Source organism: Melitaea cinxia, chromosome 4, assembly GCF_905220565.1.
Source record: "Melitaea cinxia chromosome 4, ilMelCinx1.1, whole genome shotgun sequence".
Classification (NCBI taxonomy): Eukaryota; Metazoa; Arthropoda; class Insecta; order Lepidoptera; family Nymphalidae; genus Melitaea; species Melitaea cinxia.
In genome coordinates, this window is record NC_059397.1 from 16,713,772 (window position 1) to 16,738,004 (window position 24,233).

The window sequence follows — 24,233 nt, forward strand, 5'->3', positions numbered from 1 at the left end:
GTAAAATTAACATTTGTACACTATATATTTATATATTAGAAAAGTAGTGCTTTTCTACTATTTGAAAAGTAAATCGAAGTCCTTTATTTTAGTAAGGGCCTATCCATAAATTACGATTGGTAGGGAGGGGTCCAAATTTATGTGACATTAAATTTTAAAATATACGCTTCACGCTTCAGCCTGCAATATCCCACGATCGAGAAGGATCGGAGCTTAATCTACCACGCTGCTCCAATGCAGGTTAGCGGATGAAATATAATATATATAATTATTAGTATTAAAATAATTATATTTTTCATACCTATTTTAGACAGATCTTGATTTTATTGAAAAATAACTTAAATGGAAATAAAAATAATGTCGAAACTGATTTTTTCACTTGACAAATAATGATTTATAGCTGTAAAATTGCAAAATATGTGACGTCACACTAGCTGTGTTCGCATAGATGTCTGATGTCAATCTTGACGAGGACGGAGGAGGGTTAAAATAATCGTAAAAATCGTGTGACGTAATTTATGGACGGCCCCTAATGTGTATTTTTGGTGTGGTATTTTGAATTGTACGAATATATCTTTTACTTTACACTTACTTAACAAATATGTTTCAATTATACAAGTAAAATAGTAAAATAGCTAACTTGTCAAAATAATTGTTCGGATCTACATTTACCACATCACAGTAGTACAATATGAAGCCATGGCTCTTTTATTGATTATTTAGACTATAGTGGTACCCCGAATATAACGTAACAAACATAAGAATTTTAATTTCGTTAAAATTATTAAAATAAAAATCACAAAAATAATAAGATTCAAATAATTTAAAGCAATAAAACTTTAACTAACTACTGTTAAATACTGTTAATAAGTCAGGTATATTATATATGTATTTGAAGTAATTTTCAATTTTCTTCATAAAATTAGTTTGCGTAAAATGTGTCAGACAGTTTTCCTATATTAAATAATTGGTATTTAAGATTGTATCGTATTAATTCTACTTTTCGTTACTATATTGATTACCTAGGAATACATGTACTATATTAACTGTTTCTTATTTCTCTGTTTCTTTTTTCAAACATGAAACGGTTTTCTTATTTTTCAGTGTAAACATTTACAGTGTTATGAATCCATTTTTATTTCTTTGATCTATTTGAGACTTCAAAAAAGGAGGAGGTTCTTAATTCCACTGTATTTTTTTATGTGTTACCTCATAACTTTTTACTGTGTGCATTCTTTTTTCAATCACAATGTTGCTTGTCATGTGGTCCCAACTTCTGTTTAAATTTCATTATGAATTGACGAGTAATTTTTGAATTATTCCTAATAATGCGTATTTACTTGATATTTTTTTCGTCTACCCACGTTATATTACTTCGTTTGCGAGCAAACACAATTATCAGTGTATGCAATTTACGGTGGTAAGAGAATTATTTCTTAATTTCGATTTTTCTATGTCCACAGGGCGGTAGGCATCATGCCTTCCATGGAGGTGTTCCGGGGGGTGAGTGTCTCATTGCACAGGAATTGCAGTGGCATGTCTACGAGATAACCCTGGATGAGGTCTATCTTCCTATTGGCTAATGCCGCATCTGTATGCCATAGTGTCGTACTATTCTCTTCTTGATACTTCTTTAGCTCTGCGAATGTATGCACTGCGTCCGTTGGTAGAACGTGGAACACCTATAACAAATAAAAATATATATAATCAACTTAATCTTGTCTGTGATTCAGATAACAGTCTACTGATATGCATATAAGTTTTAAAACAGATGTACATATAAATAATAACTATATATACTAATATTTACATTACTGGACTTATAAATAGACAACGAAATAATAAAGCTAACTAAATTACGATAATTGGGGTAAGATAATTTATAATAAACATCAATATGGGTGAGACCGACCGGGTGGACTAGTAAAATACATACCTCTTCATATATCTCAGTGTTTCGCTTCGACGTCACCTGCCATACGTTCTTATAGAACTTCTCACAACACGGATCGTCCAGGTTGATACCGATTTTCAAAACATCTTCCTCCATTAGACCTAAGTGTTCTCTGAACAAACGCTTCCTCAGCGAACCAGCGAGCTTACCGCAAGGGAACGGTTTCTCGTTTATTGTGCCGTCTTCAAATTCTTCATCCTTAAAAATAAATTTTGAATAATATTATTACACCTAAACACAAATTCCTTGTTGTTTAACTGTGCTAGGACACAGCAGGAAATATCCTGCTCAAAATATGGAGTATCTGTATGAGACCTTAAAGAAGATCACAGCTAAATAATACTGCTTTCATGCTATGTTGTGTTCCTGTGGCGACCAGGGTTCGGGGGGGTTGGATTAATGATAGAGTCGACAAAGCGCTTGCGATACGATTCTGTTGTTGCAGACAGTCAGTCCTCACAATCATTCGAATTCTTCAAATTTTAAGCAAAAAAATTTTTGGTGTTTAATATAAGTCTGATATTACCTGTAAAAGCACAGCTATTTCCGAATCCCGTTTACCAATCATAGATCTATCGTTGATATTGGCACTGCCGCAGATAATGAACCGGTCATCAACAATCAACAGCTTCGAATGCACATACACTAGTTCCGTAACCGGCTCTCCATCCAACACCGAGTGTGTCCTTAGACCGTGGAAGGTTATGTACTCCGAAGGATCTTCTACACCTTCTTCATAGAGACGAGTCAGGATTGCTTCTTTACTTCTGTTCGTGGAAATGAAATGCGGTTTATTTAAGTAATTTTTAAGAATTACATTCAACCTGTATCATTCCTCTGATGGGATAGGCCTCTTTATCCACGAAGGAGAAGGATTGGATCTCAATCCAATAAAATATGATATTTATTTATTTGTATCAACAAGTATTTGGGATGATTCATAATGAGTCATATCTGTCAATCGTTTAATAGTTGAATTTTATCGGTTTTAGGAAAAATATCTCATCTTTATTATACGCTTCAGCCTGTAATATCCCATTACCGGGCATAGGCCTCTTTCCCCATGTAGGAGAAGGATCAGAGCTTAATCCACCACGCCGCTCCACTGCCACTGTTGGGCATAGGCCTCTTTATTCACGAAGAAGGATTGGATCACAATCCACCACACTGCTCCACTGCGGGTTGGCGGATACGTTCCCTACTATGATTAACGATCGCTATCAGGTATTTATGATAACAACGGGACTGATGGGAGCTCTGATCTTTCAGACACATGGAGAAAGAGGCCTATGCCCAGCAGTGGGATGTTCTGGGCTGGTGTTCCGCGCACCGGCAGATGCTCCGGTAGTTCCAGTGCGTGACGGCGTGCAGCGAGGTGCCGGACGGCGCGCCCAGCTCGCCCTCGAAGGCCGGCAGCAGCGGCATCACCACGAACACCCGGAACGTCTCTCGGGCGCGGTGCGCGCGCATTATACGGTTGAACAGCGCCTCGCTTATCTGAAATTTTGATGGAATCGTTAAATATGAGCTAGGGCACGGCGGGAAATTTGCTGCTCGAAATATGGAACAGCCCGACTGGGGCAGTACCTCGACCTTACAGAAGATCACAGTTAAATAACACTGCTTTCAAGCAGTGCTGTGTTATGGTGAGTAAGGTGACCAAAGTTCCTAGGGGAGATCCGGGATAGGATCGGCAACGCTCTTGCGATGCTTCTGGTGTTGCAGACGTCTAAAAGTTACATTTAATCTCTTAGGATTATGTGAGCCATACGCTTGTTTGTAGACTTAGCTATATTAAAAAAAAAATGATTTTTTTTAAATAAGTCTACTTTATAGAAAGTGTCATCGCCGCGATAAGCACGCATTTGTCAAATTTGTACGCATTTGTCTTTTTATACAAAAAACAAGCGTGCGGCTACCTAATGGTGAGCGATTACCATTATTCATGGACGCTTGCAACACCAGAAGCATCGAAAACGCGTTTTAGACCCTGACCATCGTTTGGTATTTGGAAGGTTGAGAGGAAATTATAAAAATTGTATGGTAAGTTTCACTATATCTGTTGTCACAAGACGTACTAAAATTCGGATCAAATATACAAACAAAAATCCGAATTTGTTATGTTATTTCCTTTATGTTTTTACTACTTATATTTTGTTTTAAACATACATATATTTTATTTTGTCATAAAATGAAAGTATAAACGAATGGCATAGGCTTCATCGATATTTTGCTTATGGGTACTTTACAGATAGCTCAACAGGAACTCTTTTTTTTTTTTCTACAAAGGTGGAAAACAAAAGTTCACAGTTAAATAAGAGCATCAAGTAGTGTTGTGCTGTGTTGAGTAAGGTGGCCAGAGCTCCTGAGGGTCGGGGGCAGGGTCAAAAACACGCTGACAATACAATCTGTTACTGGCGTCCATAATCTACGGTATCCACTCATCATCATGCTCATAGTACTTTAACAATTTTATAGTAGAAAATAAGAGTATGTCACCTGATTCCGGACGGAGAGGTTGGTCCTAGCCAGCGTAATGAAGAACTGGTTCTCGATGTAGACGTAGTGCTGTGAGCGAGTGATGGTGTCCACGTAGGCTTCATGGATGCTTTGTTCCACAGTGGCGGGGTCCAAAAACCCGCAAGACCAGCTCGATACACTCCGCAGAACCTGTAAATATCAAAGGCAATCGTCATCTCATCATTTTTTTATTAAACTAAGCTAGCAAACAAGCGTATGGCTCACCTGATGGTATGCGATTACCGTACCCTATAGACGTCTGCAACACCACAAATATCGCAATCGCGTTGTCGACTCTACCCCCCAATTACCCTCAGGAGCTCCGGTCACCTAACTCACCAAAGGAACACAGCACTGCTTGAAAGCAGTATTATTTAGCTGTGATCTTCTGTAAGGTTGAGGTACTTCCCCGGTTAAGCTGCTCTAGATTTTTATGATATTTCCTGCTCAAAATCTAGATCTTTTTCTACCTCAGTAAATGATGTTTTAAAGGTGCTTGTGGTGCTTATTTAGATAAAGTCAATTTTATATTTAATTTAAAAAATTTAATCGAACTAACCTGACAAGATGTCTTAATCATGTCGACATTGAGAATATGCTCCAGATCTTTCAAAGGTTTGATATTGCTGTACGCTTTTGGCAGGAGATACGGATAATTCATGTTTTGTCTGTAATATAAAAAAAAAAAACAACAATATATTAAAACCACCTTACAAAAACGATTGTAAAAACTTAGGAATAATTTTAGACATGTAATATAAATTTTATATCATTAGATGCACAATATCTGTTAAGACTTGGTTATCTTTGGGTTAATTAATGATCAGGCGTAATAACACCACTTTTATTTTTAATTTATAAACGTTAAGCCGTTAGTCGCGGTTATCATAGACATCTGATAGCGATCCTTACTCATTGCAGGAAATATATCCACCAATCCGCAGTGGAGCAGCATGACGTATTAAGCTCCAATTCTTCTCCTACATGGATAAAGCATCCAGTAGGATGTTACGGACTGAATCGTGAATCGTGTAACAAAAAGTGCAAGAAAATCCAGAAAACCATTCAAATCGTTTTCTAATGTTTAAGCGAAGTTTACTCGTTATAATGAAACAACTGGATACTTACAGCAACCATGGTCACTTGAGGACTCCCGGAGTAAAAAAACCTAGTAAGCCGCGATAAAATCCGAAAATGTTGTTTCATTATAACCAATCAAATCGATTATTTTAGCTCGCAACACATAATATTGATAAGTACCTCGCCTTTTCCAATTTGATAGCGTTCCACCTTTGTATGAAGTGTCTGGCGACATCCCTAGCGGCCGCCCCTTGGACCATCACTCCGATGTCGTGCCAGGGCATCCGGGGTGTCGTGTTCCTATCTACTAGATCTGAAATACGATCATTATGTAAATATATTCCATTGTACTGTAACAACTTTTAGAAATGAAGAAATTAAGTTACTAATTTTTTTTAAAGTAAAAATTTTTTACGCACGCTTGACTTGGGGAGTAAGCTGGTGAACGCGTGACGATGGCGTTATGGAAATTGTGATCATGCGATGCGAACGAAAGTTGAGAGGGAGATGTAAGTTAGATGGAGCTAAAGAAGTTTTACTTCAGCCGTGTGGTCTAAAGCACACTCGTTTTTTTTCTGACTTCACCTTTTATCATGACATTTCCTTTCTATGTAGAGCTCAATAAATTTAATGTAAAAATAGTAAAAAGGTTGGATGGATACAATACTTTTACAAAATGCATACGATGGATACATTAACTAATAGAACTACTCAAATCGTAATTACATAATTAATAGACTAATTAATATACAAAACAAAACCTACCCACGAAGGGCATATCCAAACTATTGAAATCCTTAACAATAAAATTGACGTAATCCTTCCCGATCCACAATTTAGAATTCCCTTCTATTCCTTCTAGAGCTTTCTTTGTACTTTCCGTTATCACTCTACCTTCAGTGACCTGAGCTAAGGGTGTAGGTTCGACCAACGACCTAGGTCTAATACCTAGTGCATCTGTTAGTAATACTTCATCGTTGGACCTTGCGTATTTTTCTGCTTTTTTTCTCTCTGAATCATCAAATTTCTGCTCATTTCTCTCTTCTTCATACGGTGGGTATATAATGCTAATGAAATCCTTTCCCCTGTCTGTTAGTTTGTTTAGAACGTTTTTCTTGGTATCACTATCTGCGTTTGGGTCCACCTGTGTACTTATTTGTAGTAAGTGGTCTTCGGGTTCTAAAGTTGGTTTAGGTTTGATATCTTCTGTTTTTGAATCATCTTTTTCAGATTCTTCCGATTCTTTATTTTCTTCTGTAATTTCTTGTATGGGTCTATGAAAATGGTAAATTATTACTTTAATATTACTAAACTTTAAATTATTGTAATAATAAATAGACTTTAGGAATTACGTCCGACCGACAGACCTACGACTAATTGTAAAGTAACTATAATTTGGATTATTTCTACTAGGGTGACATATTAATTGATAAAAATAGTCATAAAAATGGCACACATAATGGACCTTCTTAAGTTATTTTATAATTAGCAACGGTATTAAACAACAAAGAGTAAATATCAGAAGCAATCATCATCTCATCATTTTTTTATTAAACTAAACAACCATACGGCTCACCTGATGGTAAGCGATTACCGTAGTTTGCAACACCAGAAGCATCGCAAGCGCGTTGCTGACCATATCCCCAAACCCCCCCAGAGGCCCTGGTCACCTTACTCACCAACAAGAACACAAAACTGCTTGAAAACAGTATTACTTAGCTGTGATCTTCTGTAAGGTCGAGGTACTACCCCAATCGGGCTGCTCCATATTTTGAGCAGGAAATTTCCTGCTGTGCCCTAGCTCAGAAATGTGAGTTGATTTAATTGACTTGTTTGCTTATAATTATGTTATCATTATACTCACACATTGAGTCCAATGACGACGTCTCTGGACGACTTAGCAAGTTCAATGGCAGCTTCTAAGCCGTTCCCGTGGTTTAAGTATATCCCCCCTCCAGGTGAACTTGATGTTTTTTTCTTAGTCTTTATCGAGGTATGGGGTTGCGATATGTTACCGAGGTCTGTTAACCTGGGCGATGGAATAAAGGATCAGTTCTAAATTGTTAATTGAATTACAACATCTTTACGCACGCTTGACTTGGAGAGTAAGCTGGTGAAAGCGTGACGAGAGCGTTACGAAAAGTGCGATCCGGCGAAGCGAACGGAAGTTGAGAGGGAGATATAAGTTAGTGAAGGTAGAAAGGCAGTTACGTAAGTTTTACATCAGTCGTGTGGTCTAAAGCACAGAATTATTTTTTTTCAACTATGATATTGATTCCAGTGAATTTGGGTGATGGTTCTGAAATGTCTTTTTTGGGTATTGTCTTTTTTTTATTTACTTCTAGTCTACTTATGAGAAGTTGAAAATTATTAGTTATAATTAATGTAAATAGTACGTTTGCTCTTAATGTTATAGATTTATTGAATTAATATGTTTTTCCATTTTCAAAATTTTATGTCATATGTCAAATTTCGAAAACATTTTTGGACCCGAATAACAAATTATTTACAGTTTTACTATTTTATTTAATAAGTTTTTGGTTATATACGAAATAAAGTAATTATATGAAACCAACTAAACTTTGAACCGCTTATATAAAAGTACCAGATAGTTTATTTATTTTAATACTAATAATTTTATTACAAGACAAAACTCAGGCCATATTAAATATTTCCTATTATCTTATTATATCATATTACCTATGTTTATGATCGTCCCATCTTCCATAGCAGAGATCAATACCACCTAAAAACGCAATGGTTTGGTCCACAACAACGATTTTCTCGTGATGGGCCCAGAAGAACACGCCTATTTTAGCATGGTCTGGATGTCTGAAAACCTAAAAAAAATTACAATGGAAATTAAGGATACAGAGTTATATTATCATCTTATTTTTATCAGAGTTCATGTAATCTTATAGGCTTAGTTTCGGATATATTAAAAATCTTTTAAGAATACAACTCCAGCACAGCTCCAGGTATGGCTCTAATAGCCATAAATTTGATCACCGTTAATGACAATTGAATACATAGCCTATATATATGTTTGTCTTTGTCTGGGAATCAAGTTTGAGTTGTGTGCGTGTTTCTTATTTTGTTATATACAACTAGGTCGGCAAACAAGCGTACGGTTCACCCGATGGTAAGCGATTACCGTAGCTTATAGACGCCTGCAACACCATAAGCATCGTAAATACGTTGCCGACCCTATTCCCAATACCCCCAGGAGCTCTAGCCAACCCTCACCACAAGAATACAAGACTTCATTTTTTTAGCAGGATATTTCTGGCCGTATTTTGCATAGAATCTTGATTAATAAGCGGCTGTTATTGTCATTATTTTTAAGATTTTAACGTTTAAGAGTCGATACCTTAATATTCTCATTAGCTAATCTACTTTTACTGTAGAAACTGTTGATACCGAGAGCCAACTCCACCTCCTTGTACAGCAACACGAACACCTTCACACCTTGAGCCTGAAATATTCATACAACTATTAATAATTAAATATGATTAAAGAGTTTAAATGTCACCTAGTTACTTTTCATAATTTTTGAAGTCAAACTAAAAGGGTTTTTAGAACCAATTATAAGTTCAGTTCTGAACTGCCAACAATGTTACATGACCATAATTAATTTGTCAATAAATATATATATATTGACAATATTTAGTACATTGTTATAATAGTCAGTCAGTCAGTCTGTCAGTCAATTCAGCCTAAAAATAAGAAAGGTCTGGAGTGCTTGGGATCTTATACTATTAGATCTGCCATACGAAATACTGATAGTCCGATACGTAACATAGGTAATTTGCGTCAGAGACAACGCTTTCATCATCATCATCAGTCATCCACCGGCCATCGGTCATCGGACCCACGACACAGGTGACCAGCCCACTGCCACGTCTACTTGCTAGTTCTTTGGGCTATGTCGATTACTTTTGTTTTCTCGTGGATAGTCTCATTTCTGATCCTATCTTTGAGGGAGACCTCAAGCATAACCCGTTCTATTGCACGTTGAGTGACTTGAAATTTGTGGACCAATCCCTTCGTCACTGTCCATGTCTTGGTACCGTATATTAAAACAGACAGGACGCATTGCAAGACTTTTATCTTAAAGCATTGCGGAATCTTCGAAAGTGTAGAACGAAGCCTGCCAATCACCGCCCAGCCCAACTGAATCCTTCTATATTATGTATTATAATAACAAAAACATTAATGTTTAAAGATTCTTTACGTAAGAAAAATATGGTCTCTCTATATTTTATATATTAAAATTTTTCCATTAATTATTACATTCAAAACCTACTTCGTCTTCCTTCCCTTATCTCACTTATGTAGGGTCGGCACAACATGTTTTCCTCTTCCATTTCTCTCTATTATTCACTTCAGCGCTTACTCCTTTCTTCCTCATATCCTTACTCACACAATCCATCCATCGCTTTTTTGGTCTGCCGATCGCTCTTCGTCCTTCGACATTCATCCCTAACATTCTTTTACCAACATAGCGTTCATCTCTCCTCATTACATACCACGCTAGCCTATTGCTCCTCATTTTCTCCGTCACAGGTGCTACATTCAAAACTTACTTGTTTTATTCTATTTACTTTAAAATATTAATCTGTCTGACATTTGAAAAGATCAGAATACAACAAAACCTCACCGCTTTTCTCTTCAGAATGCTATCCAGCCTCCAATAATCCCCATTCAAGGCCGGTCTCTTCATATATATCTCCGGACTCAGCCACCAGTCCGCTATAAAGATCTCTTCCTTTGCCAGTTCCATGGCGTCCGCCACGGCTGATAGATAGGCAGAGCCATCCACAAGGGCAGCGGAGGGGGTTCCAGTTCGAGGGGGGGCGAACGATTGGTGTACGTTCGGGTGTGTGAAGTCACGGGCTGGAAGTATTATTAACTAAACTAAGCTGAGGTCGGGCACAGCAGGAAATATCCTGCTCGAAATCTAATAGTGTCCTCAAACAGTGTTGTGTTCCTGGTGAGTAAGGAGACCAGAGCTCCTGATTGGGATTGGAGATAGGATCAGCAACGCGCTTGTGATGCTTCTGGTGTTGCAGGCGGCTATAGGCTATGGTAATTGCCTACCACAAAGTGAGTCGTACGCTTGTTTGCCTATCTAATTGTATAAAAAAAATATCGCTTGATTGATTCCACCTCACTCCTTGGCATTAGCCCCTTTCTTAATGTAGGAGAAGGGTTGGAGCGTTATCCAAAAGAAAAGTAGTTTTGTTATTATAAAACCACGCCCGTTAGCACAGTTTGCACTGATCCTGCTTTCTGCTTCGGGGTTTGTGGGGTCGAATTCCTGCCAAATGCGACTGTAATATATGTATATACATATATTTATCGAAAAAATATTTTAAAATTCAATTTAAAAACGTTCCGCCCTGATTAATATTGTTGTAGTAACTATTCTTGAGTTTTAGAAGCCTCACCGTCAATTTTCATAACCCACTCCACAAGCATACGCTTCAGTCTGAAATATCTCACTGCTGGGAAATATCTCACTGCTGCTTTCGCCATGGAGGAGAAGGATCGTATATAAGTAACGATCGCTATCAGATGTACTACACAAGCATACCAACACAAAAAAACTTATGAGTTATTGAGAAGTATATTTAAAGTTTTGTTGAAAAATTCCGAATATATATATATAACTTAAACATTATATTCATTACGTACCAGACTGATTAGAAACAGTCTTCAAAAAGTGCATCCATTCTTTGCTCTGTCTCTTGGTCCAACACTTTATGACCATTTGCCTGCTTTGGTTTAATATTTGAAGTCCATTGTTTAGTCCAGTCGAATATAAGCCACTCGATACTTCAAACCTTCGGGAAAGTAATTATATTGTTACTCAAAGTGTAGAAATATTCTTAGACTTTTTGATGAAGAAAAAACAGTTATCCGTACATCTATATATACAGATAACTGTTATTGTTCGACTCCTACCTGCGTTCCTTCAAATGGTAATTCAATGGTATTCTGTAGGTGTAACGAACGTGAAACGTACCACGTGAAAAAAAAAATACCTACTTACAGTGCCCCCAATATGAAGGGAGGAGTCGAATAGCCTGTATCAAAATCAAAAATAACTTTATTCGAATTTCGAATCGTTATTTTACAAATTGAATTTTAAAAGTGATTATCATTTTTAAAAGTGATTCTACCACCGATTAGGAATGCAGATTCTTATCTGCAGATAAGAATCCGCAAGAAACTCCGCAGTCAGTCTTTTAAAAATAATAGCGTTACTTAGTCCACACATGTTGATCATCTATGTAATTCTGTACCGAATAATAAGCTTTATCTATGAATTTCTTTGATGAGACGATTGTATAAAACTAATTAAAATTATAATGTTAATTCGTTTTAAATATAATAAATATTTTTAATGTCACAGTTAGTATGTCAATTTTTTTAATTAGTGAGTTAAGTACACAACCATGTGAACACTTTTCACCAATAAAACTAAATATTAAATGTTATACAAAACTTATTTCCTCTATGTACTTACTTCGTTTTGTGCTGCGTGAAATAAAAGTGGAATTAGTAAATTCTTTGTTTCTATGAAAAGTTTCGTGCAAGTTTTAATAATAAATTCATATAATTAATAATAAAAATGTGTAATTGTTGAGTACTCACCCTTGATCAAATAACATGACGCCCTTAATAATGCCATCGCTTGGTCGAATGTAGCCAAAGAATGTGTCTTTTACGAACAACCATCTCTCTTGCCATTTCGCACAAACTAGAGCAGTGCAGAAATAATTAAATCTGAAAAGTGAGAATGTAGAGAGGTTCAATATGTATAGTACATATATACAGAATGAATACAAACTTTAGGCAGTAAGTTAAACCACGCATAGAACATAGTATTTCTAAAACATGTACAGGATTTTAGTAAAACTAGCTGTCTCGGCAAACGTTGTCTTGCCGCTAAACGCTATTTAAAAGTAGGGGTTGATGGTAGAAGGGTGAAAATTTAGGGTTGTATGTATTTTTCACCGCCAAATCATAATAAAATAAAAAATATATAATTACTACCCTTATCATTTAGGGGGATGAAAAATAGATGTTCGATTCTCAGACCTACCCAATATGCACACAACATTTCATGAGAATCGGTCAAGCCGTTTCGGAGGAGTTTAACTACAAACACCGCGATACGAGATTATATATTAGATAATAGCAGTTTAGTTGTAAAACTGTCTTGTGTCGAATTCGCTGCTTCTACTTAAATGATTTTTCGTATGTACTATGATATGATCCGATTCTAAAGGGGGTAACATAACTTTATTCTATACGATAACACATAATTATATTCACACATAATTATATTCTATAAGATTACTAAACAATATACCATATATCAGTTGAACTGAAGATTAAGCTCTGTTCTAAACATATTTTGTGCTGAAACTACCGCTTCTATTTGACTGTTTTTTTGTGTATAGCTTAGATCCCCAATCTCCCCTAGGAGCTCTGGTCACCTTACTCACCACAACACAACACTACTTGTGATATTTATAATGAGAAATTAATTATTGTATAATTTTTTTAAAATATAGTTTCCAAACATAATAGAATAAAATTAATTATTCAATAATATAAACAAGTTTTATAATTAATTACTTCTCTTCAACAAACACTGCATTCAGAGACAACGACGTGAAATCTTAAAAATGAAAATCATCAAAAAAAAAAAATATAATATAAATAATTCAAGCAATAAATAATAAATTAAAATAACTTAAACATATAAAAAAAAAAAAAAACGAGTGTGCTTTAGACCACACGACTGAAGTGAAACTTCTTTACCAATAGGCCTGCATAATAGGCCTGTACTGTATCTTAGATATCCAAAATGTAACTGGCTATGAGAGAAAGAGAGAAAGAAAATGTGTTCTCACAGCTCTCTCTCTCTCTCTCTCTTGCTCCGTTCGCCTCACCCGATCACACTTTCCGTAACGCTCTCGTTACGCGTTCACCAGCTTTTCTTCAAAAGGGACCAAAAAATATACAAACCTCACACAGACCATGTTCCCTAATAACCCAAAACAGTTACATCCGGCTTGACCGGGCTGCGTGGAGCCCGTCCGCTTCTCTATCAGACCCTCCTTGCCTTTCGTACCCAGTTCCGATATGAACGATAGGTTTGAAACTTCAAGGAATTTCACCTGGAAGACATATGAGAAAAGATTATCAGTTTAATATTTTTATAAGAAACTAAATTCCTGCATTTGAATGTCATAGTCTACTACTACTATTCCGATGCAGTGGTATAAGAAATTGCCCTAACGCCAACCTTCACAGCCTTGGAATTAATATTTACATTTTTTGAGTTTACTCGTAAGGAATCGATTTTCATATAAGGACCCCGGTATGAAAAAAATATGAGGAATGAAATCTACTGAACGAACCTCCTTTCGTTTTTGTGCGCCATACCAACCCAATAAGGTTCCGATAGATGGCGTTATTTGATGCGTTCATTTACTATTTAATATGGTATTAATCTTTTTCTCTAGACTAGTAGGCTTTTTTGTGCCTATTTAGACGGTCGATCTGAAGGAGTAAACTCCAGTCGTACGTCGAGACACGCACACTTTTTTTATATAACTAGGTCGGCAAAAGCGTACGGCTCACATTATGGTAAGCGATTACCGTAGCTCATAGACGTCTACAACACCAGAAGCATGGTAACTGCGTTGCCGACCCTATCCCCAATTACCCTCAGGAGCTCCGGTCACCTAACTCACCACAGGAACATAACACTGCTTGAAAGCAGTATTATTTAGCTGTGATGCTGTGCTCCATATTTAATTATTGCTTGCCCTAGCTCAGTTAAACATTCATATAAATATTTGTTTCAGATCTGTGTTTGCAGCAATTTATAAACAATTTTAGTTCAATTTAGACACAGTCTAATGTATCAATTGAAAACAACAAGAAAATCTATTTCTAAAATCAAGGTAAATTTGTTGGAGGTTTTAATACACCTTAGATGCCACTTTTTTGGTCTCTAAAAAATGACAAATATACAATTTTACTCACAGTTTCATGGTGGTTTCTGTAGATAGATATATTAAGTAGGTTGTACAGGTATTCCTCGAGTTGTTTCATACGTAGCTGTATTCCTTCGTAGGTTACCATCACTTCGGGCTTTCTAGGAAATCTATATCAAAATATAAATCTTACATATTGATAACATAAAGTGATAAATATTTTGAGAAGTATTACTTGCTATATATAATACATAGTTTAGTCAAACTGAATTAGCAATAGAATTACTTGTAATTCAATCACACTTTTCGTAACGCTCTCGTGACGCATTCACCAGCTTACTCCCCAAGTCAAGCCTGCGTAAAGAAGTTCTACTTCAAAAGCTTTTTACTTATGTTTTACAACAAATAGTGATTAACAGTGTAAGTTTTTTTAGCTATAGACGGGGCGACATGTCCATGCAACGTCGCCGAACAATAATGTAGTCATTCATTAATATTGAAATAAATCTATATAAATAAAAATGAATGTTGTTGAGCGCAAACTCGAGAATGGCTCAACTATTCGGCTAGTTAATTTTTTGTATATTGGCCCATGGAAGGTTTTAATACTATATATATATAGTATATATAATTTGTAGGTACTATTAACTTTTGACTGAACAAAATCTGTCAGCTAGTAGTAAATAAAAACATCAATGACATGGTTTATGTAACTGATGATAAAAACAAATGAGTAAATAGTAATAAGTTATGTCATCGACATTTTTTAATTACGCCACTTATCTAATCTTCTACTGTAGATACTAGAATCAGTGATTTTTATTTGAACATAAGAAAACCACACAAGTGCGGTTTTACACCAATTAATCAATATTGGTTATTTATGGACAATATTAGAGAATACAGAAAACATATTTATTAATGGAATCAGTTGCCATTATCGTTTGTTTATTATAAATGTGATATTTTTTAAACAGAATTTGTAAAGCTTTGTTAAAAATCAATGAAAATGTATTTTTGATTTAAAACTTTTTTACGCACGCTTGCCTTGAGGAGTAAGCTGGAGAAGTGTGATTGGGCGAGGCGAACGGAAGTCGAGAGGGAGATATAATATAAATTAAGTGGAGCTGAAGAAGTTTTACTTCAGTCGTGTGGTCTAAATCACACTCATTTTTTTATTCAGTAGGCTTCGCTGAAATTTTCTATAAATTTAATATCATCATTACAGCCTATACAGTCCACTGCTGGACATAGGCCTCCACAAGTTTACGTCAAAAATAACGTGAACTCATGTGTTTTGCCCATAGTCACCACGCTGGGCAGGCGGGTTGGTGACCGCAGTACTGACTTTGTCGCACCAAAGACGCTGCTGCCCGTCTTCGGCCTGTGTATTTCAAAGCCAGCAGTTGGATGGTTATCCCGCCATCGGTCGGCTTCTTAAGTTCCAAGATGGTTGTGGAACCTTGTTATCCCTTAGTCGCCTCTTACGACACTCACGGGAAGAGAGGGGGTGGCTAAATTCTTTAGTGCCGTAGCCACACAGCATTAAATTTAATATAATTTTTCTATAATATTAATATAATTTTTCTATAATTTTTTCTATAATTTAATTTTATAAATTTACGATCTACGTAAGATTGCCGGTGTAGGCTGGATGAGGATTGCGGAAGACCGGGATGTGTGGCGCGAACTTGGGGAGGCCTATGTCCAGCAGTGGACTGCGATAGGCGGAATTAAGTAAGGCTTCGCTGGCACTTATAGTCATTTAAGAAGGTAATCTATAATATAATAAAATTCTTGTATTGTGCCCTTCAATTTGATACCCATATTGTAGTATTCGAGAAAAAAAAAATTTTTTTTCATTAACTACAATGGCTTCGCGCAGCCGCCATGTTTGTTTTTTTTAATATCACCTATCTAAGAACACTTGGGCAGCTAAGACGAACCTAATGATACCTCAATTATGTAAATCCGTTCAGTGGTTCTGGAAATATGAGGTAGTAAAGAATATTACATACAAACATACATACATACATACAAGACACGCGCGAAAAACATAACCCTTCCTTGGCAGTCGGGTAAAAATGAGTCGCTGAATGTGTTGCTAAGCGCAAAACTCGAGAACGGTTGGACCGATTTCGCTAAATCTTTTTTTAAAATATTCCTTGAAGTACGAGGATGGTTCTTACGGAGAGAAAAATTCTAAAAAAAAAAATTAAATTTCCTGAAAAAGTCTAAAAACAACACTTTTCTATACTCCCATACAAAAGATTTGTGAGAATACTTAAAAGTCAATTTGAACTTTAATACCATACGATAAAGTTTGTGTTAGGCGATACGAAGTTCGCCGGGTCAGCTAGTTATTTATAATTTCAATAATTATTCATTTTATTTCGATATACAATCCTAAATAAAGATACTATATAGAGTACTTCACATACCTCGGTAATGCCCCTTTCCTTTTTCTCGGTCTACCTTCGCGTCGCTTAGAATTACTCCGTGGAATCGCTTGTAAGGCGACCTGTTCCGCTTCTTCTTCAGTGTTAACTGTATTCTTGAAACTGGCTCTTCTAGACTTGTGTGTCTTTGTTGGGAAAGGTATTTTAAGTGACGCTCTGTACAATGTCAGCTGTTGGTGGAGATTTAGGATGTGTTTGTACCGCTTTTTAATTGTCCACGTGAAGTCGCCATGTTGGAGATTTATTGTGTACCTGAAAATTTGAAAATCTGCTAAATATTCAATTTCAAAAAATAATAGGTAAGATATAATGTAAAAAGTTTGAAACTTCTCAATCAAATCGTATTTTTTATGTGTTAGACTCATAACTTTTTACTAGGTGTGGAGCTATTGCTGATTCTTTTCTTATTCGAAAATTTGGGTGAGATCGAGTACCTTTCGAGTTATCCTTAATAATATGTATTTCACTTTATAATTTTTACTATATTTCACTAAATATACTCATATATAATTGATTAGTCGGATATTATTTGAAAGATCAACTATTTTTTAACCGATTAAAAAAAAGAAGGAGGTTTCTCAATTCGATATATATATATATATATATATATATATATATATATATATATATATATATATATATATATATATATCGAATTGAGATATATTATAAGTTCAGGGATAACTTCGTCGTTTGTTAACCGATTTTGATAAAAAAAAATTGTTGGAAAGGAGATATCTCAGGTGTGATACCATGATAAAGAAACCAGGATCTGATGATGGGATCTCAGAGAAACCAAGGAAAACCCTTGAAAACCCGCATAACTTTTTACTGGGTGTACCGATTTCGATGATTTTTAACTTAATCGAAAACCGATGCCTATCATGTGGCCACATTTAAATTTCGTCGAGATCTGATTACAACTTTTGGAGTAATCTTTGATAATGCGTATTTACTTGATGTCAATGTAATTGAAGTCGTTTTTTTTCATTTGCCAGCAAACACAATTATTGTTAAAATACCACTTAAAATAAGCTTGGAAAATACACCGTTTATACACCGCTATAGTATAAAATAATACACCACTGGAGTGTTTGTATTCGGTATAGCGTTTTAAGATATAATCAAGGATGAAGTGCTAGCCAGCCGTGGTACCGTTGTATGTGTGATTTTTTTAGTTTAACGTGATCGATTTTAATCGGGATAATAGTGTGAATATGCTCTTCTTTATAAAGTATACCTACTTGCGTCATTGTTCATATTTTGTTTTATACAGGATACAGGATCGATATAGAGTCGAGATATATATGAATAATTCATAATGACTCACTAAAAACTTTAAAAAAAATCCACTGCTTTTAATTAATTTAATATATAAAATTCTCGTGTCGCGGTGTTTGTAGTTAAACTCCTCCGAAACGGCTTGACAGATTCTCATAAAATTTTGTGTGCATATTGCGTATGTCTGAGAATCGAACAACATCTATTTTTCATCCCCCTAAATGTTTAGGGTAGTCCACCCATATTTTTTTTTAATTTTAGATAAATTATTTATTCTTAATTTTATTATGATTTGGCGTTGAAAAATACACACAACCCTAAATTTTCATCCTTCTACCACCTACCCCTATTTTTAAATAGCGTTTAGCGGCAAGACAACGTTTGCCGAGTCAGCTAAAATGAATGTGTGTCTGTATGTCCTTTATAGAATCGTAAACTATGATCAAATCATGTCATGCATGATCTTCAGATCAAGCCTTTGTTGTTTGCCAAACAATGCACTAGAGACTAGAAGCTGAAGGTTTACTTCCAGTGTATTTTTATTATTTGTTATTTTTATTCAACTCAAGTAATAAAACAAGTATTTATATAATGTATAAATATAATGTGTTTATACTATGATAAAGTATATTGTAATGATTACTGCTTACAGTAAACCATAAGGCCTTACCAGATAAGGTATTCAATCAAATTCATTCTCCATAAGTTGATTCAGCTGTATCTAGCGGAGGTTAACCATTAAACCACGACTATTTACGGAAAATATTGTGATTTGTTGGATGGTATGAGTAAACCAATAAACATGATGTAAAACAATTGTTAGACAAACAATTTTCCGTTGCAATTAATTTTACGAATTGAATGTTGCTTTAAGTTTAAAGAATTATAAAATATTTCAACAACCGCTTTTGTATATTAGTGGCGCGTGGAGGCGTCTAAAACACCGGTGGTTTGCAGGTTTGATTCCTGCTCGGGATGGATATTTGTATTTGTAAAAAAAAAATTCTGTTTGGATTTCGTGCTTGTTCCCACCCTGCCTCGGAGAGCACATTAAGCTGCTGTCCCGGATGTTATCATAGACACCTGATAGCGATAGTACTCATAGTAGGGAATATATCCGTGAACCCGCAGTGAAGTAGCGTGGTGGCCCAATCCTTCTCCCACATAAAGAAAGAGACCCATGTCCAGCAGTGGGATATTACAGGCTAAATCCTTAGATTTATACATTAATAAATATGCGGATCAAAGAGTTTGTATATAATAAATCATATTTTAGTGTGTATTTATTGCATTATATCTTAATATATATAAATCTCGTGTCACAATGTTTGTCCTCAATGGACTCCTAAACTACTTAACCGATTTTAGTCAAATTTGCACACCGTATGCAGTTTGATCCAACTTAAAAGATAGGCTATATTTTATTTTGATATATTATGTTATTATTATATTTCAGAAAAAAATAAGGTGATACGAAGTTCGCCAGGTCAGCTAGTATATATATATATATATATATATATATATATATATATATATATATATATATATATATATATATATATATATACACATATATATATATATATATATTCAGTTTTATTCACGTTTTTATTCCTCAATAAATATATTTAATTGTTAAGGTATGTACGCATACGTTTTTAATTTTCCTTGTTTTCGTAATATTGTACCTGTGGATAACGTAAAATTAAAAAGAGAATAATTGGAGAAATACAATCATAATTATTATTATGATTTCTATATAAAGACGTCTTTGTTTTATCACACCATATAATTAATTAAAAAGTGTAATAAATTATACTCACAAATTTGGATTAAGTAAATGTGTTGTGACGCTTCTCTCGTTCTCAACGAATCTGACTTTTATCGGAACGCCCGGTATGAAGACCTTTCTTTGAATAGAGTTAAATTTTATAGCTGGAGCGTGGATAGCTTTATATGGCACTGATTGTTCTGGACCTGGAATATAATTAATACATTAAAATAATATAAACATAATTAAAACAATAATTTTCGTCGTAGGTAATTATGGTCTTTAAAATTGAGCATTTTATTAAAATTTAGTATCAAAAATTTGAATCACAATTTACATTAGCTATGTATGTTAATTTTGGCTTTCTGTCTGTGTATGCGTGTGTGCGCGCGTGCGTGTGTGCGCGCGTGCGTGTGTGCGCGCGTGCGTGTGTGCGCGCGTGCGTGTGTGCGCGCGTGCGTATCTGCATGCGCGTATGTGGGATGTATGTTTAGTTGATATACAATTATAAATTAATATAAAATTGTTTATTACTTCGTCAATCAAAGAACAGGTACAGGTAATATTTTTTAAAGAGCAAGTTTACGAAATAAGACCTTGGTGTTGAGCGTATATAAAACTGCGGCCATGCCATTGCGATCAAACGAGATAAGTGTAGGTAACGAAATACGTTAAGGGAACTGTTCCAACTCACTAACCTAACGAGTTATTAAAGTGTCCTAATTGGGACGCACAGATAGGAAAGTTTTTTTAAGCTTTACAACAGACAAGAAAAAATGCGACTAAATAATTAAAAGTTAGCTGAAATAAGAAGATATTTTAAAATATATTAATTTCAAAAGCAAATTTGAATCGCAATTTTAGAGTATGTATTGTTAATGGAAAGCAACTACCATCTTAATGCCGATTCGCTTAGAACAAACGCCAAAAACATTTGAATAATTCTGCTCCTCGGGTCGCTGGTTCGATTCCCGCCTCGAGTCTAAGTGTAATATATGAATTTATTTATATGTATATATTGAGAAAAAAAAACATGTATTCAGTTTTATCGTTATGATGTATCTTAAAGATATTAATTTTATTATTTATTTGCTTATAAGAATATTAATAAATGATCCCTAGAAATATTAATACACGTTAAAGATAGATACACGAAAAATACCACTAGTAAACCCACACTTTGTCATTTAAATAATCTTAATTTTATTGCTTTCACGTGAGGACAATATCAGTTTTTCATAGCCGCGAACATGGCGTTATAACCTTGTCCATCAAAACAGCTAACACTTTTTTTTTGATTTTATAAAATATTATTGCTACCTCATAAATAAAGTAATGACGTACTTTTGAAGGCTCCTATATTTAAATAGGAATTTCAATCTGATGTGAGTCATTAAACTTTGTTCACCATCAATCATTCAACAACATAATCTTTTACATCGACCTAATGATTTTCCCTGTTAATTGTTTAACTTGTGATGAATCATCGAAACATACATTATCACAAATATTTAAACCTAGAGTAGCAAGTTAATAAAGAAAAGGTTTAATGTATACTAAAGATAATAAAGTACTTATAGTTGAACCTTGCGGTACACCTATTTGCAGTATAGATTAGCAATATGTAAAGACATAAACTGAGTTTAAAATAATAATATCTACTAACGATTAATTGCAAAAGTTTAGCCAAAAAGTCAGCAAAAATACTCGAAATTTATTTTTAATTTAAAACAGAGGATAACATATCAATAAGATTACATTTTATATCAGTTTATGTCTTGTATGATTTACATTAATATCAGATTATTAAAAACACAAAAGGCACTTTACCATGACTAATAGGTAAGAAACAATAGCATTATCAAGAGAAAAAATAACCTAATTATAAGTATTTGATGCATTTATATCACAACGGATTATAACTTTAAAAAGCAAATGATATTAAAATAAAATAAAGAAGGGCAGATGTAAAGTACATTAAACTTAAGAAGACTTGTAAAGCTAATACCGCATCCGTTACTATTTGAGATAGCAATTAAAAGGACTGTAAATTAAGATGTCTCGTTTTAATATTTTCTTCTTCTTCTTCTTTAAAGACTATGGCTCCATCAAGTTTTCGCCGATGATTTTGTCAATGACGAATGATGATGAATGATGTTTTTATCAGTAGGTACAATAGTGCGTTAAGCCGCTTAAGCTGCGGTTAATTGAAAATATTTGAAATGTTTTTTTATTTTTTTAGTGATTTATTGTTTTCCTCTACTCAATACTAGATGGCGTTAGAGGAACTACTGTGGAAGAAGAAGAGGAAGAAGAAGAAGAAGAAGAGGAAGAAGAAGAAGAAGAAGAAGAAGAAGAAGAAGAAGAAGAAGGAGGAGAAGAAGAAGGAGGAGAAGAAGAAGAAGAAGGAGGAGGAGGAGGAGGGGGAGGAGGAGAAGAAGAAGAAGAAGAAGACTACCGGTTACGCACTATTAAAAGAACAGCACATGGATAAATTAAGACTTCATAATTTAAAAACGGCTTACGGCTCACCTGATGGTAAGATATTACCGCAGATTATAGACGCCTGCAACACCAGGGCCATCGCAAGCGCGTTGCCGACTCAATCACCAAGCCCCCCAGGAGCTCTGGTCACCTTACTCACCAACAAGACCACAATACTGCTTGAAAACAGTATTATTTAGCGGTGATCTTCTGTAAGGTCGAGGTGGTACCCCAGTCGGGCTGCTCCATATTTTGAGCAGGAAATTCCTGCTGTGCCTTACCCCAGTTGAAAACAAATAAAGTATACAGATAAAGTAGATATAGATATAAAATTATATCGTGTATTAATGTAAATATGCAATGTAGAGAAATGTAAGTAAATAACAGAAATAAATAAATAAGAAATAAATAAATATTGAATTTGAAGGAACGGAGTTAGGTAGTTGACAATTCTGTATATGGGTATAGTGATGCTTTTTGCGAACCAATTAAAAAAAAACGAGTGTACTTTAGACCACACGACTGAAGTAAACCTTGTGAAACGTAACTCTCTCTCTTCTCTCTCGCCCGATCACACCTTTTGTAACGCGCTTGTCACGCATTCACCAGTTTACTCCCCAAATCAAGCGTGCATAAAGAAGTTTTACTTGAAAAACTGAATAAAACATTAAAATCTACAAATTATATCTATTATTAGCCTCAAACGCTTCGTAAAGTTTAGATGTTGCGTTAATGTTGATTTCAGGCCACGGTCATTTCCGTTTCGCTTTAAGCTGATTAAGTGGTATTTTTTCTAAACAGCAACAGTTTAATGTTATTAAAGTTTATTTAGACGTAAACAAAATCATGATATATACTTTTAATAATTATATATTGTGTTAGATTTACATATTTTCAGTTTCAACCAAAAATATTGCAAAGGAGGCGTTTTGTCAATATATTATTAGGACAGGATTTACCTGGACTAAATTTAAATTATCCGCCGACCCGCATTAGAGCAGCGTAGTGGATTAAGCTCTGATCCTTCTCCTACATGGGAAAAGAGGCCTATGCCCAGTTGTGGGATATGGACTGAAGCGAAATTTAAATTAATGAAGATAATTTTAAGCCTTTTTCTTTATATGCAGTTTAAATCTATTTTGGAATTATACGCAATTCATCATCATCATCATCATCATCATTCTAGCCTATTGCAGTCCACTGCTGGACATAGGCCTCCACAAGTTCGCGCCAAAAATGCGTGAACTCATGTGTGTTGCCCATAGTCACCACGCTGGGCAGGCGGGTTGGGGACCGCTGGGCCAGCTTTGTCGCACCTAAGACGCTGCTGCCCGTCTTCGGCCTGTGTGTTTCAAAGCCAGCGGTTAGATGGTTATCCCGCCATCGGTTGGCTTCTTAAGTTCCAAGGTGGTAGTGAAACCTTGTTATCCCTTAGTCGACTCTTACGCCACCCACGAGAAGAGAGAGGGTGGCTATATTCTTTGGTACCGTAGCCACACAGCACATACGCAATTAGATAATAATATATATTACTAGCTGTGCCCGCGGCTTCGCCCGCGTTGAAATTAGTGTGTCACAAAGTTTTTCCGGCAAACTGCCAGTGAAACTCCCATCAAAATAGCTTAGCCGTTCCGTAGACCTTCCTCTTGCCAATGGTGAAACCC

The 24,233-nt window shown here is 35.3% G+C and overlaps 1 protein-coding gene across 1 annotated transcript in view; it reads right to left on the reverse strand.

The window, feature by feature from the left end:
• Positions 1–1,331: 1,331 nt before the first annotated feature.
• Positions 1,332–24,233, reverse strand: part of LOC123670326 (phospholipase D2) — a 28,528-nt gene continuing 5,626 nt past the window's right edge. The window contains exons 3-20 of the mRNA XM_045603826.1: positions 20,138–20,285; positions 17,016–17,285; positions 14,624–14,744; positions 13,598–13,749; positions 12,215–12,346; positions 11,252–11,400; positions 10,215–10,450; positions 8,925–9,029; positions 8,255–8,394; positions 7,419–7,583; positions 6,320–6,828; positions 5,735–5,867; positions 5,034–5,142; positions 4,454–4,624; positions 3,285–3,451; positions 2,481–2,721; positions 1,937–2,152; positions 1,332–1,682 (exon numbers count right to left, since the gene is read on the reverse strand). Coding sequence (XP_045459782.1) covers positions 1,452–1,682; positions 1,937–2,152; positions 2,481–2,721; positions 3,285–3,451; positions 4,454–4,624; positions 5,034–5,142; positions 5,735–5,867; positions 6,320–6,828; positions 7,419–7,583; positions 8,255–8,394; positions 8,925–9,029; positions 10,215–10,450; positions 11,252–11,400; positions 12,215–12,346; positions 13,598–13,749; positions 14,624–14,744; positions 17,016–17,285; positions 20,138–20,285 — 3,395 coding nt within the window. The 3' untranslated portion in view covers positions 1,332–1,451. The remainder of the gene's footprint in view (positions 1,683–1,936; positions 2,153–2,480; positions 2,722–3,284; positions 3,452–4,453; positions 4,625–5,033; positions 5,143–5,734; positions 5,868–6,319; positions 6,829–7,418; positions 7,584–8,254; positions 8,395–8,924; positions 9,030–10,214; positions 10,451–11,251; positions 11,401–12,214; positions 12,347–13,597; positions 13,750–14,623; positions 14,745–17,015; positions 17,286–20,137; positions 20,286–24,233) is intronic.